This window comes from Mobula birostris, chromosome 23 (genome assembly GCF_030028105.1).
Source record: "Mobula birostris isolate sMobBir1 chromosome 23, sMobBir1.hap1, whole genome shotgun sequence".
Taxonomy (NCBI): Eukaryota; Metazoa; Chordata; class Chondrichthyes; order Myliobatiformes; family Myliobatidae; genus Mobula; species Mobula birostris.
Genome location: NC_092392.1, coordinates 15,523,129 through 15,541,441, shown reverse-complemented (window position 1 = coordinate 15,541,441; position 18,313 = coordinate 15,523,129). Strand labels below are relative to the sequence as shown.

Here is an 18,313-nt window from a genome sequence, read left to right as displayed (position 1 = left end):
AAATTCTGGTGGAACGCAGCAGGCCAGGCAGCATCTGTAGGAAGAGGTACAGTTGACGTTTCAGGCCGAGACCCTTCGTCAGGACTAACTGAAGGAAGAGCTAGTAAGAGATTTGAAAGGGGGAGGGGGAGGGGGAGGGGGAGATCCAAAATGATAGGAGGAGACAGGAGGGGGAGGGATGGAGCCAAGAGCTGGAAAGTTGATTGGCTAAAGGGATACAAGGCTGGAGAAGGGAGAGGATCATGGGACGGGAGGCCTGGCCCCGGGGGGGGGGGAGAGGGGGAGGGGAGCACCAGAGGAAGATATAGTGAGAGGGACAGAGGGAGAAAAAAGAGGGGGGGGGGATAAATAAATAAATAAGGTATGGGGTAAGAAGGTGGGGAGGGGCATTGACGGAGGTTAGAGAAGTCAATGTTCATGCCATCAGGTTAGAGGCTACCCAGATGGAATATAAGGTGTTGTCCCTCCAACTTCAGTATGGCTTCATCTTGACGGTAGGGGAGGCCATGGATAGCCATATCAGAATGGGAATGGGATGTGGAATTAAAATGTGTGGCCACTGGGAGATCCTGCTTTCTCTGGCAGACAGAGTGTAGGTGTTCAGCGAAACGGTCTCCCAGTCTGCGTTGGGTCTTGTCGATATATAGAAGGCCACATCAGGAGCACCAGACGCAGTATATCACCCCAGCCGACTCACAGGTGAAGTGTCGCCTCACCTGGAAGGACTGTCTGGGGCCCTGAGGGAGGTGGTGATGGAGGAAGTGTAAGGGCATGTGTAGCACTTGTTCTGCTTACAAGGATAAGTGCCAGGAGGGAGATCGGTGGGAAGGGATGGGGGGGACGAATGGACAAGGGAGTCGTATAAGGAGTGATCCCTGCGGAAAGCAGAGGAGGGGGGAGGGAAAGATGTGCTTAGTGGTGGATCCCATTGGAGGTGGCGGAAGTTACAGAGAATAATATGTTAGTCCCGGAAGCTGGTGGAGTGGTAGGTGAGGACCGGGGAACCCTATCCCTAGTGGGGTGGCGGGAGGATGGGGTGAGAGCAGATGTGCATGAAATGGGAGAGATGCGTTTGACAGCAGAGTTGATGGTGGAGGAAGGGAAGCCCCTTTCTTTAAAAAAGGAAGACATCTCCTTCGTCCTGGAATGAAAAGCTTCATCCTGAGAGCAGATGCGGCGGAGATGGAGGAATTGCGGGAAGGGGATGGCATTTTTGCAAGGGATAGGGTGGGAAGAGGCATAGTCCAGCTAGCTGTGAGAGTCCGTAGGCTTATAGTACACATCAGTAGATAAGCTGTCTCCAGAGATAGAGACAGAAAGATCAAGAAAGGGGAGGGAGGTGTCGGAAATGGACCAGGTAAATTTGAGGGCAGGGTGAAAGTTGGAGGCAAAGTAAATGAAGTCAACGAGCTCAGCATGCGTGCAGGAAGCAGCGCCAATGCAGTTGTCGATGTAGTGTAGGAAAAGTATAGGCTTGGAACATGGATTGTTCCACAAAGCCAACAAAAAGGCAGGCATAGCTAGGACCCATACGGGTGCCCATAGCTACACCTTTAGTTTGGAGGAAGTGGGAGGAGCCAAAGGAGAAATTATTAAGAGTAAGGACTAATTCCGCTAGACGGAGCAGAGTGGTGGTAGAGGGGAACTGGTTAGGTCTGGAATCCGAAAAGAAGCGGAGAGCTTTGAGACCTTCCTGGTGGGGGATGGAGGTATGTAGGGACTGGACATCCATGGTGAAAATAAAGCGGTGGGGGCCAGGGAACTTAAAATCATTGAAAAAATTCAGAGCGTGAGAAGTGTCACGAACATAGGTGGGAAGGGATTGAACAAGGGGGGATAAAACAGTGTCGAGGTATGCAGAAGTGAGTTCAGTGGGGCAGGAGCAAGCTGAAACAATGGGTTTACCTGGACAGGCAGGTTTGTGGATCTTGGGTAGGAGGTAGAAACAGGAAGTGCAGGGTGTGGGAACTATAAGGTTGGTGGCAGTGGATGGGAGATCCCCAGAGCTGATAAGGTTGGTGATGGTGTTGGAGACAATGGCGTGGTGCTCCTTAGTGGGGTCATGATCGAGGGGTAAATAAGAGGAAATATCTGCAAGTTGTTCCCCTCCCCCTTTTTTCCTCCCCAGGCCTCCCGTCCCATGATTCGCTCCCTTCACCAGCCTTGTATCCCTTTTACCAATCAACTTTCCAGCTCTTAGCTCCATCCCTCCCCCTCCTGTCTTCTCCTATCATTTCGGATCTCCCCCTCCCACTCCCACTTTCAAATCTCTGACTATCTCTTCTTTCAGTTAGTCCTGATAAAGGGTCTCGGTCTGAGACGTTGACTGTACCTCTTCCTGTAGATGCTGCCTGGCCTGCTGCGTTCCACCAGCATTTTGTGTGTGTTGCTCGCTTGTCTCTTGTTAGTTTTCACATTGTAAATCTCAAGGCTATTCAGCCCTGTGTCACTGCTAGCATAATCAGATTTTTCATGTAGATTCGTGCTCTTTTTGAAACTGCAACTTGACTTTTAATCTTTTTTGCTTCCCTGAGCAATCCATTTATTTTTGTCTGCCTGGCATGCTCTTTGTATGTGTCATACTTTTCTGCAAGTTTCACCTTTAAACCTGCATTGGTCTGGTGTATGTGAGCCCCAACCACAACAGTAACAGAATTTGTTCAGCCAGGCTGGTTTCTGTTTAGACATTGCAATTTTATTCAAGCTCATTTTCGTTCCTGGCTGCAACTCAATTGCATCTCTGCCTGCTGTTTCCATTGATCCAGCTATTTCAAGTGCTCTGTTAAATGTAAGTTCTGCTTCAGTTAGGAGCCATTTTTGAATGTTTTTTTGGTAAAATTTCACAAACTAAACGATCTCTTAGTGTATCATTAAGCCACTACTGAAATGACAATGCGTAGAGAACTTCTTCTCTAAGAAGCCACATACACTGAAATGAAATCCCCTTCCTTCTGATTCTGCTTAGGAAACCTAAACCGTTCGGCAATCAACTGTTTCATTTTTCAATGTTCCTGTGCATTACTTCACAATACCAGCAAGCTCAACTTCTAAGCAAACTGTATGCCTTTCCACACAATGCACTCAGCAAAACTGGCACTCACTTTTCATTTCCTATTTCATTGGTGTCAAAATACTGCTCAATTCACTCAGTATACAATGCAATCAAATGTGTCTGTCTTTCTGATGTAGTTAGCTATTTCTGTTGTTTTTTTATTTATGATTATCAACTGGTATTCACTGTTAATGAACCCCTAAGTTTGTCTGTTTTCTTCCTTTTATTTTAAAAAACTCGACTGTCTCCATGTGTTGCGCTTTTTTTTAACTTGATGGTCTCACTGTTAATATTCAATATTAACAGTCATCTTGGATTTGCTTAAAACTTGTCACCACTGTTATGTTTTGTAACTCCAAAACACAAAACAGGAACCCAGAAGAACGTGTCTTTGTTTTATTTTTACTTTGAGTGGGATGTGCGCATATGACATGGTGGTGTGATGACGTTGCCATTCACATACTTTTACATATAACCCATATGAACAACAAAGAATGTTTAATAAAACAATATATTGACAACATCACTCAAATATCACTGGAGTATTTAAGTACACTATAGAGTCCGCTTCCCATTATGGCTGATTCATTATCCCTTCCAACCTCACTTTCCTACCTTCTCTCAATAACCTTTGATGCCCTTACTCTGCTTTAAATATACCCAAAGACTTGGCCTCCATAGCCATCTGTGGCAATGAATTCCACAGGTTCACCACCCTCTGGCTAAAGAAACTCATCATCTCTGTTCTAAAGGGATGTATTCCGAGGCCGTGCCTTCTGATACTAGACTCCTGCCCCCCTCACCCCACTATATGAAACTTTCTTTCCACATCCGCTTTCAATATTCAATAGGTTTCAATGAGATAATTTCATTCTTCTAAACTCCGGTGAGTACAGGACCAGAGCTATCAAGCACACCTCACACGTTAACCCTTTCATTCCCAGGATCATTTTCACGAGCTTCCTCTGGTCCCTCTCCAATGCCAGCACATCCTTTCTTAGAAAAGGGGCCCAAAATTGCTCAGAGCATCCCAAGTACAGTCTGACCAATGCCTTATAAATCTCAGCATTACTTCCTTGCTTTTATATTCTAGTCCTCTTGAAATGAAAGCATTTGCCTTCCTTCCCACCAGCTCAAACTGGAAGTTAACCTTCAGGGAATCTTGTACAAGGACTCCCAAGTCCCCTTGCACCTCTGAATTTTGGATTTTTTTTTCCATTTAGAGAATATGCTATGCCTTTATTCCTTCTACCAAAGTGCATGACCATGCAGATCCCTACTTGATATTCCATCTGCCACTTCTTTGCTCATTCTCCTAATCTGTTTAAGTCTTTCCTGTTTCCTTAATACTACCTGCTGCTCCACCTATCTTCGTATAGTCCGCAATCTTGGTAACAAAGACATGGATCTGTTATCAAAATCACTGACATATAACATGAAAAGAAGCGGTCCCAACACCAACCCCTGCGGAACACCCCTAGTCGCTGGCAGCCAACCAGAAAATGTCCCCTTTATTCCCACTCTTTTCCTCGTGCCAGTCAGTAATTTTCTATCCTTGCTGGCATCTTTCCTGTAATACCACGGATTCTTGTTTAGCAGTGTCGTGTGTGTGGTACCCTTGACAAAGTCTTAATGAAAATCCAAGTAAACAATATCCACTGACACTCCTTTGATATATAAGGCATAATTTGCACTTCATTTGCAAGTGGCTTGTCAGCCCATTGTTCAGAGCTGAGTGTTATTTGATACCACCACTCAGCTCTACATGAAATTCCAGTTCTGGGTCAGCCTTTGCAATAATTGGGTCAGCAGACAGCTGGTATTTTAGTGAAAGCTTTGGCTGAGATTGCCAAGAATTATCAAAGAAACTTCTATATTAGTTGGTTTTGCTGATCTGGTTTGCTTAAGAAGGGCAGAAACAAAATGCTGGATGCACTCAGTAGGTACAAATGAGATTTATAGTGGAGATGTTATATTGTCTCTTTGATGTATTTTGAAGCAGAGCTCTTTTTTGGAAACTCCTAAAATTTGCTTAGAAAGTTTGAAGTTGTGAATAAGATTTTGGGTGTGGAGATGAAAACATAATGTTATTGTCCTTCACAAATGAGGGAAAATCTGCAGATGCTGGAAATCCGAGCAACACACACAAAATGTTGGAGGAACTCAGCAGGCCAGGCAGCATCTATGGAAAAGGGTACAGTCGACGCTTTGGGCCAAGACCCTTCATCAGTTGCTTTTCTAGCATTTTGTGTGTGTTAACCTCCCCCGAAGGGTGTGAACATAAACCGCTTTAGTTCCTGTGATAATCATTTCTTTACTAATATTGTTAATATTATATTATGAATGGTAATACAGGAAAGATACATACCGACATGAATAGATTACTGACTGGCAGGAGGAAATAGTAACATTATGCCACAAACTGTCCTTGGATATATTCCCAAACATGTGAATTCAGGCACCAATTTAACTTAATCCAGTCCTTGCCTATTCTACACCATTACACATTATTGCAAGAATAGCAATTAGCACTTGAAAGCATCATCTATTTTTTCTGCATTTGTTTCTTTTTCCTCTCCACCATCTAGTCCAGAATCACTAAAGCCAGTTATTGCTGACTGAAATGTTCTTCTAGTTGAGGCAATCCAATTTGGGGAGAAATTAGCAAAATATTCTGACCTGATTGTTATTTCACAGGTGATGAATGAGGTAAGTGAGGGAAGTAATCTGATTGTAAATTAGTGTCAGTGCGTATATCTTGTTCATGTATACCTACAAAGAACTGAAACATCTTTTACATTTAGAATTGATGTTCAATTCAAGCTAACCTTGAAAAATGTTCAAAATAGCCTAAATTGAAGGAATAGAGTATATAGTCCTTATTTAGTGTTGAAGTGAAGGATCCTTTTCATATGGTTCCGTTTGATGTTTGGAAGGTTCGTTATTTGCATTCTGAAACTATATTTGTCTGCCACTAATCAGATGCATCAGCTCTCTAAAAATAATGTCTGGAAACTTTACAATCTTTTAATATATTTTTACAGTTTCTCTATCAAGATTCTGATTCAGATTCAAAGCTGTTGCCCGAAAGCCACCTGCTCATAGTTTCAGAAGATGGATGTAAGTTATATGATTGATTATTTTACTTTAAAAAGGGGAGTAATTAGGGTTATAATGCATCGACATATTGCAGTCCCTCTGGATGGTATTGCATTTGTCCAAGCAAGTTGTCCACATCTCTTCGTCAATATTTGGAAAGTGAGAGTAGTGGGGGAGATTGTAGGCCTGGTATTTAGAAATACATTTTCTTTCCAGCGCCCAGGTGGATAGCCAAGAATGTCAGTAATATTTTGGGCAACACTCACAACACGCTGGAGGAACTCAGCAGGTCGGGCAGCATCTGTGGAAAAGATCGGTCGACGTTTTGGGCCAGAACCCTTCGTCAGGACTGTAGAGGGAAGGGGCAGAGGCCCTATAAAGAAGGTGGGGGGAGGGTGAGAAGGAGAAGGCTGGTAGGTTCCAGGTGAAAAACCAGTAAGGGGAAAGATAAAGGGGTGGGGGAGGGGAAGCAGGGAGGGGATAGGCAGGAAAGGTGAAGAAGGAATAGGGGAAACACAATGGGTGGTAGAAGGAGGCGGAACCATGAGGGAGGTGATAGGCAGCTGGGGGAGGGGGCAGAGTGACATAGGGATAGAGGAAAGGAGGGGGAGGGAATTACCAGAAGTTGGAGAATTCTCTGTTCATATGTTCATATGTCCGCCACAACAGACAGGATCTCCCAGTAGCCACCCACTTCAACTCTGCTTCCCACTCCCATTCAGATATGTCCATACATGGCCTCCTCTACTGCCATGATGAGGCTAGACTCAGGTTGGAGGAGCAACACCTCATATACCGTCTAGGTAGTCTCCAGCCCCTTGGTATGAACATAGAATTCTCCAACTTCCAGTAATTCCCTCCCTCTCCCTTCCTCTATCCCTATTTCACTCTGCCCCCTCCTCCAGCTGCCTATCACCTCCCTCATGATTCCGCCTCCTTCTACTACCCATTGTGTTTTCCCCTATTTCTTCTTCACCTTTCCTGCCTATCACCTCCCTGCCTCCCGTCCCCCACCCCTTTATCTTTTTCCCCTTACTGGTTTTTCACCTGGAACCTACCAGCCTTCTCCTTCCCACCCTCCCCCCACTTTCTTTATAGGGCCTCTGCCCCTTCCCTCTACAGTCCTGACGAAGGGTTCCAGCCTGAAACGTCGACTGATCGTTTCCACGGATGCTGCCCGACCTGCTGCGTTCCTCCAGCGTGTTGTGAGTGTTGCTTTGACCCCAGCATCTGCAGATTATTTTGTGAGTAATATTTTGGGATTGTTATTGGCGCTGAAAGGAATAGTCACAATTGGTAGAGAGTTGGGTCGATGAGGTTGATCTTGCTTTTGGGACAAAGGGTTGAATGGAAGATGTCATGGAGTAGCTGAGGGGCATCCATTGGCACATTCTGTATTTTCTCATATTTTCCTTCTGACATAAAAGGGGATCATTCAGCCCTTCGAATTTGGCAGTTCTTGGAGCATTTTCATCAGATCTATTCCCTCTCATTTCTCTGCAACCCTTTCCTCTCATATGTCCATCAGATCTCTTGTTACTCTAAATATTGCTGCACTAACAATAATTTATATTAGCTATTTAACCTACCCACATGTCCTTCAGATCATGGGGGAGATCACGGCACTTAAATGAAAAATTGTATAATCATGGAGATTGTGCAACCTCCATACAGGGCACACTCAAGGTAAGGATCAAACCTGGGTCACTGGAGCAGTACTAGTTACTGCACCACTATGGCCCTCCAGTTTGAAAGCAACCAGGGCATTTGTAAATTCACCTGGTAATTTTCAGTCAATCAAATCCTGCTGATCTAAACAACAGAGTGATTATGATTTGTATCTTATTTTTTCTAATATAATTTTAAAAATATAACCTCTGCTGTGGCACAACTATAAGGGACAATAGTGAATGTTTTACAGTCGGATACATCACTGCAGCAAGTGTCTCCATTGAAGTACCTGAATGCCATATTTTCGTGCTACTCCAAAAAAAAATCATGCTTTCTTCTGATCCGATCCAAGCACTGTTTGTTTTACCTGTGCATATCCATAAGATAGTGGACATTCTAAAATTAGCTTTGTTTTGTGTTTAGATATTGAATATATTCGTATAAGAATGGTTGTTGAAGAAGGTTACAAAGTGGTAAGTTTGATATATTAGACTCACTAAGTACGTGAATGTTGTATAGTGCAGCCAAAACTTGCTTTAGGGAGAAAGTGGGGCAAAGCAGAGTTTGACTTCTTTAAAGTGAAGTCATACAATCTGCTTCAGAAGTTGCTTTCTAATATACTTGTGTGGCTGAGCAATGTGTTTAAATTGTGAAATGCAATCAAGCTCTGCTTGAATTTAGAAATGGTTACCAAGGAGTTTTCAGAGAGTAATCTAACCACAGTACTTGCTCTAATTGAAAAATTTGGATAGACTTTCAAGGTTATTATTATGCATGCGTTTTTTATTTGTATTGTCACACTCTAGTGGATGACATGAGGAAGTGTAATGTGTTGTAGACAGCAGCTCTATGAAGTACGTCTATCAATTCAAGCTGTACCTACAGATGGAGATGGAAGAAGAGTCCAAAGTGTTTCTCACTATAAACACTCACAAAGGGCCTTATCACTATAATAGGCTCATTTTTGAAATAGCATCTACACCTGCACTCCGGCAGCAAGCTATGGACCAGGTGCTGCAAGGCTGTCCAGGCATTCAGTGTTACCTGGATGACATCATTGTTACTGGTGAGGATGACAAGGAACATCTCCAAAGTCTCAAGGCTGTGTAAAAAAGGTTAGAAGATGATGGGTTCAGAGCACAACGCAACAAGTGTGAATTCTTTAAACCAAGCATCGCTTACAGTGGTCACACCATTGATACACAAGTTTGCACAAGTGAGCAGTTGTGGTCCTTTTTAGGATTTTTCAATTACCTGAACAGGTGCCTGCCAAACCTCATTACTGTGTTTCTGTCTTTGAACTCGTTACTACCAATCGGGAAGAAATGGTATTGGACAAAGCAGTGTGAAGTGGCTTTCTTAACGTTAAAGTAAATGGTGACATCAGACACTGTACTCACACATTATGATTCACATCATCCAGTGATGCTTGCCTTTGATGCCTCACCTTATGATATAGATGTAGTCATTATCACATGCTGTGAGTGATGGGCGTGAACCCCCCCCCCCCATAGCGTTTGCATCATGTTCCCTTACTGCTGCAGAGAAATAGTACACACAGATTGACAGAGAGGCCTTGAATCTGGTTTGGGGTGTAAAACATTTCAACCAGTACCATTTCAGTCATTACAGCACCATGTCATACTTGCATGTCTTAAATTAAAAATGAACCAAAACTCTGTCTCCTGTGCTCCTGTCTTTTTCTTGCAAATAGTTGTATGTTCTGGAGTTACAAAACAGTACACTTCCCCTACCTTGGCAGCATTCACTCCTCAAAAGCAGACATCAACCCAGTGACCAACCTCCACTTGAGGAGTGCTGGTGGAGCCTATACAAGATTAAGGAAAAGAGTCTTTGAAGACCATGACCTACAGGTCCAAACAAAACTTTTAATCTACAGAGCAGTCATCCTTCCTACATTACTGTATGGAACTGAGTCATGGAGCACCTGCAGTAGGCACCTGAATGCCCTGGGACAATACCACCAAAGAACCCTACGAAGGACCATCTGGAAGAGCAGACTCACTAACACCCGTGTACTGGAGGAGGGCAACATGAACAGCATCCCCAGTGCGATAAAGCAACACCAACTCCAACTGATTGGTTATGTCATCCAGATGGCTACCTCATGTCTCCCCAAAAAGACCCTTTACTCCCAGGAAGGTCAGTGAGCCTTTGGTGGGCAAAGCAAATACTTCAAAGATAACATCAAAATAAGCCTGAAGAAATTCAACATTATACGTAAAAACCAGGAAGACATTGCACTCAATAGATGCACCTGGCGAAAATCTGATCAAGAAGGAGATGAGAGCGACCTCTGCTGTGCCACAGAGAACAAGTGGCAGCTGTGAAAGGAGATTCTGAACAAACAAAAGCTCCAACCACTAACCACAACCACCACTTACTCATGTCAACACTGCACCAGAAAATGTGGGTTCTGGATCAGCCTCTGCAGCCACCCGAGGACCCACCAGTAGACAAACCCATAGGAGAACATCTTACTCAAGTGATCGCACTGCTACTCTAACAGCGCAGGAGACCATGGATAGACTGTAGGTGTGCAATATGCAGGCAACAGGAAGCTCATGTTCTTTGCAATATGGATACTTAATCTGTATTTAGCTCCTCAGAGGAGAATGTGTTGTGCACACCAAATGCATTCAGCTAGAGGTGAAAGAGTAGGTGTTGCATTTTGCAACATAAAACTAACTTTTTTTTGGTCTCTTTTTCGGTTATGACAACAGCCAGATGTTTAATTGAACCTTTAACTTAGTTTCTCTTATCCAAAGTGTTTTCAGGCAACATGTACTTTTTTATAATTTACTTTAGACAATTCAGAATCCAGACCATCTTCCCAAAGAGATTGTGGCTGAAGACTTTTTGTGGGCACAATGGGATGCAGAAACACAGAGGCTGTTCTGTATTCTTGAAAAGGTAAAGAAAATGATAAGTCACCAGTTCATTGAATACTAAAAATAAACAAACATTAGTATGAACAAAAGTGCAGAATATATGTTTCATTAGTTGATTATGTATTTGAATTTATTTTTATTGTGTTTTTATTATTAGTGTCTTTTAATCTTACTGTGTTTTTTTCCTGCTGCATCAGATCTGGAGTAACAATTATTTTGTTCTCCTTTACATTTGTGTACTGGAAATGACATTAAAAATTCTTGAATCTTGAATATTCCAGCAGCAGCATGTATGAGCAAATAAATTGGTTTTGGTTTTATCTGAGGGGTAATAAAAAGGACACAACAATGAATAACGCTTTTCTTCAACGTACACATATGGACTCCTTTTGCATTGAATAGTGAAAATTCTAGGACATGTAAATATTGAGGAGGAAGAGGTGTTGGAGGGAAGCAAGGGAAGGGATTTCTGGGGCTTGATTGAGATCCTTGCATCCTCCTTAACATGAGTAAGGTACCAGAAGACTGCAGAATAGCCATCATTGTTCTTTTATTGAAGAAAGGCAGTGGGGGCAAACCAGGACATTTTATAGCCAGTGATTCTTATGCCAGTGGTAGGGAACTTAGTGGAGAAGATTTGTAGGGATTGGATGTGCGTGCAATGGCCTATTGGTGATATTCAGCATGGTTTATGTGGGGATTTTTATTTCAGAAGGTGGTGATGATTGCTGAGTGTAGGGCAGGAGGTGGATTATGGTAAAGCATTTGACAAGGTCACTCATAATCAGCAGGTCCAGAAGATTAAATGACACGGGACCCATGGTGAGATTAGAACACACAACAGCACAGCAACAAGCATTTAGGCCCATAATGTCTGTGCGAATAATTAAACTAATCCCATCTGCCCAAACTTGATTCATATTCCTTCACTTCCTGCATATTCATGTGCCTGTCTAAATGTCTCTTAAACATCATTATCGCCCACCCCACCCAGCACTTTCCAGGCATCTATCACTTTCTGTGTTTTAAGAAAAACACTTGCCTCGTAAATCTCCTTTTGAACCTTCTCCTTCTCGCCTTCAGCAGCCATTTGTCAGGATGTTGCCTGGATCGGTGCGTATTACTCCAGAAAGAAGTTATTCAAACTGGAATTGCTTTTTCTGGAAGATCAGAAGTTAATGGGGCAACCTAATGGAGGTATATAATATTATGAGAGGTGTAGATAGGATAGATAATCAGAGATTCCCCCCCAGGGAGGAAATGTCAAATACTTGAGGGGATAAAATGAGAGGGGAAACCTTAAAGGAGATATTCTGAGAATTTATAAAAAATACTGTATGCAGAGTGGTAGGTGCCCGGGGAGGCAAAATTGTTGATCTTTGTTTATTTTCTGATCCTCGGGATTCTTCTGGGAGTCGGGAATGACGGGCAGTCTTAATTCTAACCATAATTTATTTTAGAGTATGAGCAAACATACAAATACTAAGCAAACTAAATAAAGAGCTGAGAAATGGTGCTAAGAGATAAATGTGTTTGTGTTCACAAAGCAGTGATTTTTTTTTTGTCTTGAATAGTTGGTGAGAAATAAGCAGTAAGACAATTCAGAACTGTTTTGCTCACTGCAGTTTCAACCATTATTCTGGCTTAGAGATGCCAGAAACGACTGGGAGTTAAAATGAAACAATTTCACAACTTCAACAAATTAGGAATTAAGAAGAATTTGAAGATATCAACAATCATCTTGAATGTTACAATGAAAATGAAGATTTGGAGGATGCAGTCATCAATAGCATCGTCTGAAGGCAGTCCATTAGTTGTCTGTGCTAATTTCAGGGCATGGAGAAGGCGTGAGCCAGGGGCTGAGAGGAAAATTGCATCAGCCATGATGAAATGGCGGAGCAGACTTGATGGGCCAAATGGCCTAATTCTGCTCTTCTATCTGACGGTCTTATGGTATTAATATTGCATAGAAACAGCAATATTTATTTGGAGACAGAGTGTGGAACAGGCTTTTCGGCCCAACGAGCCACACGACTCAGCAACCCACCTATTTAACAGTAGCCTAATGTCAAGACTATTTACCATGACCAATTAATCTACTAACTGGTACCTCTTTGGACTGTGGGTGGAAATCCGAGCAACCGGGGGAAACCTATGTGGTTCGCGGGGAGAACGTGCAAACTCCTTACAGATGGCGCCGGAATTGAACACTCGGCTCCGGAATGAACAGAGCTGTAATACAATTATGCTAATCCTTGCACGACCTAACAAACAAGCTTTACTTGAAATTTGAATGCACGGCGGGGCAGTTTCACAAATTAGGCACCTTTTCTTTAGTTTGTTCGTTTCTCGGCACTTGGGTATCACCGGAAAGGCTGGCAAGAATTGCCCCCAGAGACGTAATGGTGAGCTACTGTGCAGTGGTTCTGGTGAAGGTATCTCTGTAGTGCTAGTGAGTGTGGATTTCCAAGACTGAGACGTAGCAAGGACTGTGACCTATTTTCAAGTTAATGCATTGTGTGACTTGGAGTGAAACCTGTTGGTAATGGTGTTCTTCGTGTCTGCTATGCAGGCCTTGCTTGGTGTCTCAGCTTGCAGGCTTGCAACGTGCAGCAGGCTGCAGTGCATATTGTAGAAGGCGCACGTTGCAATGGCCGTGCACCAGTGGTGGAGAGGGTAAATGTCTGTGAGGTTGTTGAGGTGCTGGTCCGGCAGGGTGTATTGTGTCTAACTTGAGAGCTGTTGGAACTGCACCTCCACCATACTCCTGACTTGTGTTCTGTAGATGGTGGAAACACTTTGGGGTGTCATCTGGAGAGTCTTTTACCTCACAGTACACAGTCCCTGACCTGTTCTTGAAGTTACAGCGTTTGCGTGGCTGGTCCAGTTGAGCTTCTAGCCATGATTGGCCTTGAGGGTTAAGTTATTAATATTAATATACCGAGGGCAGTGAATTGCTGCAGTAATTATCAAAATATCTTTTTGAATAGTGAACTATAAACTAAAGAGGAATGTCCCTAATGTTGATAACCTATTTTAATTAGGAAAACAATGCAGTTCTGATGGGTTTCCAGTTTTATCCAGACGGGAGCAATGGAATATTGGTAAGTGGTGTTTCATATTTGCCTCTTAACCTTAAATTGCCAGCATTTTAAACTGTCTTTTATATGTGGGCTATGTCTCTACTGACATAATGTAAGGTCTGTGAGGTTTAACAGAGATGCTGAGATGTACAGATGACAGGTCACAGTCATACAACACAGAACTGGGCCCATTGAATCCACACCTACAATAATTTACACTAATCCTACACCAATCCTATCTCGCCCCCTCCACAGTTCCCCTTAACTCCCCCAATCCCTACTGCTCACCTACGTACTAGCAACAATATACATTTCAACCTGCATTTCTTTAAAACGTGGGAGGAAGTCAGAGCATCTGGGGAAAACCATTCTGTCATGAGAGCATGCAAACTCCACATGAGCAGCACCTGGGTTCAGGATTGAACCTCATTTACTGGAACTGAGAAGCATTCAGCTCTTCTGCCTGCAGGATCTTTCAAGTATTCTCTGTGTGCAATCTGTGTTCGCAAGCATTGCCTCCAGAATAAATGGCATATAGTGTTATAAAACAATTTACATCAAATTACCTGGAATATAAATAGAACAGATGTAAATGCTTAAAGTGAATATTTGTTATAAAATTTAAAAAGTTGTGAGAGCATGAAAGATTCCTTTTAGCATTTTTTCTTCATGTCTAAGTTTTTAATTTCAGTTAGGAGGGAGTGTGAGGTGTCAGTTTACGTGACTGTATGATTGCTGGGCATCAAAGGCCAGAGAGTTGAGACTGATGAAACTGCCTTTTGAACAGGAAGGAAAACAGTGTCTGAAACCTTTAGAAGGGGTATCAGCGTTTCATTTGTGCGTAGAATTTGTTTTAATGGATAAGGCAAGCCTGAGTACAATTTTAAACAAAGTTATGTGAGCTGTCAACTTTAAACTAAAAAGTGAAAGGGCATTCTAAGACCAATACGACAAAGAATTTCTTGAGATCGGGGTGGTGTTCTGGGTACCTTGTTTAGTGTTCTGATGAAAGGCCATTTGACCTGGAATATTTTCTCCACTTTTGCTGCCTTGCCTCCTGAGCACTTCCACCATTTCTGTTTTAATTTGGAACACAGAAACACTGACTTTTCCCTTTTCATTGTTTCATTTCTCCACCTTGTGATTGAGTCGTGACCGAGATGAGTCAGGGACATTCCTCAAGCAGGAGGAAGTGAGAGTCTCTTAATGAGTAGTTACGAAAGTGAATGAAGAAGTCGGGCAGGGTGAAAAGCATTATCAAGGATGCATCTCACCCTAACCATGGACTTTTTACTCTCCTCCCATCTGGTAGGCGCTACAGGAGCCTCCGTTCCCACACCAGCAGGCACAGGAAGAGCTTCTTCCCTGAGGCTGTGACCCTGCTGAACCTCACATCACAGCGCTAAGCAGTATTGCACCTATATTGTACTGTTTCAGTACTTTTATATTTGTATGCTGTAGCACTTACATTTTATTTGCAGTTATTTTGTAAATAATACTATTCTTTTGCACTTCTGGTCAGATGCTAATTGCATTTCATTGATTTTGTATCTGTACTCGGCACAATGACAATAAAGTTGAATCTAAAAAAAATTATTTACAACACCACAAGTATGGAGTATATTTGTAATAAGTTTAAGTTTATTTTCTGAAAATTAGACCATTTGTATCATGATAACTGGTTGTACTGTGCAGTTCTGACAACCTTTTCTTTACTTAGCATCATTTCATAAATGTATTTTGTGAAGGAGGAATAGGGAACCAGTGAAGCAAAATGCATTATAGTTATTTACAGAAACAATTTTAATGGAAGTTAAACTAATGGTAGGAGTACCCCCACAGTTCAGTGAAAGTGGTCACAAGTATATAAACTTGCTGTACAGAACAAGGATAGGTGGCCAAAGTGTTTGTGCTGATTCTTTAAAAGAACTCTCATACCAAGTTCCATAGTTTTTAAATGCATATTTTTCACCCTCACCCCTGACAGCTTTTGTCAAGGAAATGAGATTCTCCTTTAATTTAATAATTTGCCAATTATTTTGAATATATACCTCTAATTGTTGACCTGTTCACAAGGTGGAATCAATTTTCCCATCTATCAATTGTTCATCATTTTGAATGAAGAAAATTATTTGGTCTTTAAATCTCTGTTACAAGGTGAATGACCCTAATTTTTCCAACAATAACTTCTTACTATTGATATCCTTCTCTAAAGTACCATTCTAATAAAACTTCAGAACATCTGTCTAATGACTAAACAACTTTTCTGAACTATGGTGCCCAAAATAAAGCTCTCATGGGTTAAGAGCTTCAAATTCCTCAGTAATAGCCTGTCTTGGTCCAACCACTTAGATGCCATGCCCAGGAAAGTTCACCAATGCTCATACTTCCCACAATGCTAAAGATATTTGACATGTCCCTGCTGACCCTCACCAATTTTTATCAGTGCACCATAGAAACATCCTGTCTGGGTGCATCACAGCTTGCTCTGACACCTGCTCAGCCCACGACCGCAAGAAACTGCAGAGAGTTGCGGGTACAGCTTAATACAAAATGGAAACCAGACATGGACTCTGTTTATAGTTCTCCCTGCCTCAGTATAAAGCAGCCAACACAATCATAGACACCACCCACCCCAGAAATTCTTTTTTCTCCCCCGTCCCATTAGGCAGAATACACAAAAGCCTAAAAGCATATATCACCACCCTGCTATTATAAGATTGTTACATGGTTTCATAGTATGACAAGATGGACTGTTGACCTTACAAACTACCTTGGACCTTATTGTCCACCTGCACTGCATTTTCTCAGCTGTTGCACTTTATTCTGTGTTCTGTTCTTGTACTATCTCAGTATACTGTGTAATTATTTGATCTGTATGAATAATATTCAGTATAAGCTCTTCACTCTACCTTGAATCATGTGACCATAATGTTGTTCGTCCATCGTTGACGTCGAAGAGGACCTCGACACCATTATGATGGTGCTGAGACTAGCGCATGATTTGGATTTAAGTGAGGGAGAGTTGCGCAGCGTCAGCTTCACTCTCTCTTCCCAATTCCCATCTGGATCCAGTGGCAAGACAGAGTCTAGACGGCTGGAGATGGGACTAGGCGCAGTGGATGACCAGGACGTATTCTGTGCCTTGTCCTGTTCTATACGTTCCACGACGCTTGCAGAGACCGCCTTCTTAACCGTTGGACCTTCCATTGGTCTCGTCCACTCAATCCGCCGGAGTCTGTCTTCACATGCTGGGATAGACAACTCCCTATCTCACCGAGGGTTTGAGACATGTCGGCTACCCTCACCTGGTTTAGCAGGCTTGTCGAAGCCGTTGCCCGGGGTGTGGCCGCTGTCGCATGCAAACAGCTACGGGGAGCCACAGGTGAGAGCTGAGTGCCAGGTGGGGACCAAAGGTGGACTAACCGCCCTGAAAAGGACACGACATGTTCCCCCACCAGAGGTGCTACCCCTCCCTAACACCCCATATACCCATAATAAACCAACTCTGGTTCCGAAACTTTGTATGATACACTGGGTGATGCCCAGCAGGTCACATCACTTACAACATTACTCTTTGCTTTTCGCATTTTTGCTCTTTGCTGAGCTGTGAATATCAATATAGATTTTGCTTTCAACCATATTAACACTTTGGCTTGTTTTAAATATTAATCCTTAAGAATCGCGTCTCCAGTTTATTCCAATGGTCATACTTTTATCATTTCATGAATGATTGTGACTGCTTCAGCTACAGTTTTCATTTTTGCTTCTCACCACTGTTTACAAATGTGTCAAGATTTGCATCAATGCTTCTTTACAAAAACCCATAAAATATATCTATATTGCACTAACTTTATCAACTCCCTGTGCTTCCTCGTTAAATATGTTTAAAAAGTTGGATAGATTTTGCATAGTAGGGGAATTAGGGTTATGGGGAAAAGGCAGGTAGGTGGAGATGACTCCATGGCCAGATCAGTCATGATCTTATTGAATGTCAGAACAGGCTCAACAGGCCCAGCTGTCCAACTCCTGCTCCTATTTCTTATGTTCTTATGTATATTAATGAATGTAGAAAGTTTCACTACCAGAAGAATTGTGAATTGAATTGAACAATGCCTAGTCGTAGAGAGTTATCCCAGGTTTTGATCTATGCCAGGGCAGTGCTGCCATTGATGAAGATGGTTGCTAAGGATGTTATCCCAAGGAGCACCTTTAACAAACACTGCTGCCTTTCCTGTTAGCCCATACTTATTCAATCAATATTTTTTAGATATTCAAAAATCATTATCAGGGACTAATTTCCTTTACCACTTTAACTAGCCTTGTTATCCTTCTCAAACTGCGGTCCAGATTTCTGTCTTTTGGCGCTATTCCAGCCTTTAGTGTTGACTGAATGGTTGTGATCACTTCATCTGCTACTTTCAGCAATTCTGGAATGCCTGTCCTAGTGGAGAGTTGCCTTCATCTTTCAGTATTTTTTTCAGGACATCTTCGCC

At 42.5% G+C, this 18,313-nt stretch overlaps 1 protein-coding gene across 1 annotated transcript in view; it reads left to right on the top strand.

The window, feature by feature from the left end:
* Positions 1 to 18,313, top strand: part of gsap (gamma-secretase activating protein) — a 91,196-nt gene that overhangs the window by 22,778 nt on the left and 50,105 nt on the right. The window contains exons 7-10 of the mRNA XM_072241622.1: positions 6,097 to 6,172; positions 8,246 to 8,295; positions 10,652 to 10,756; positions 13,779 to 13,838. Of these exons, the coding sequence (XP_072097723.1) occupies positions 6,097 to 6,172; positions 8,246 to 8,295; positions 10,652 to 10,756; positions 13,779 to 13,838 (291 nt within the window). The remainder of the gene's footprint in view (positions 1 to 6,096; positions 6,173 to 8,245; positions 8,296 to 10,651; positions 10,757 to 13,778; positions 13,839 to 18,313) is intronic.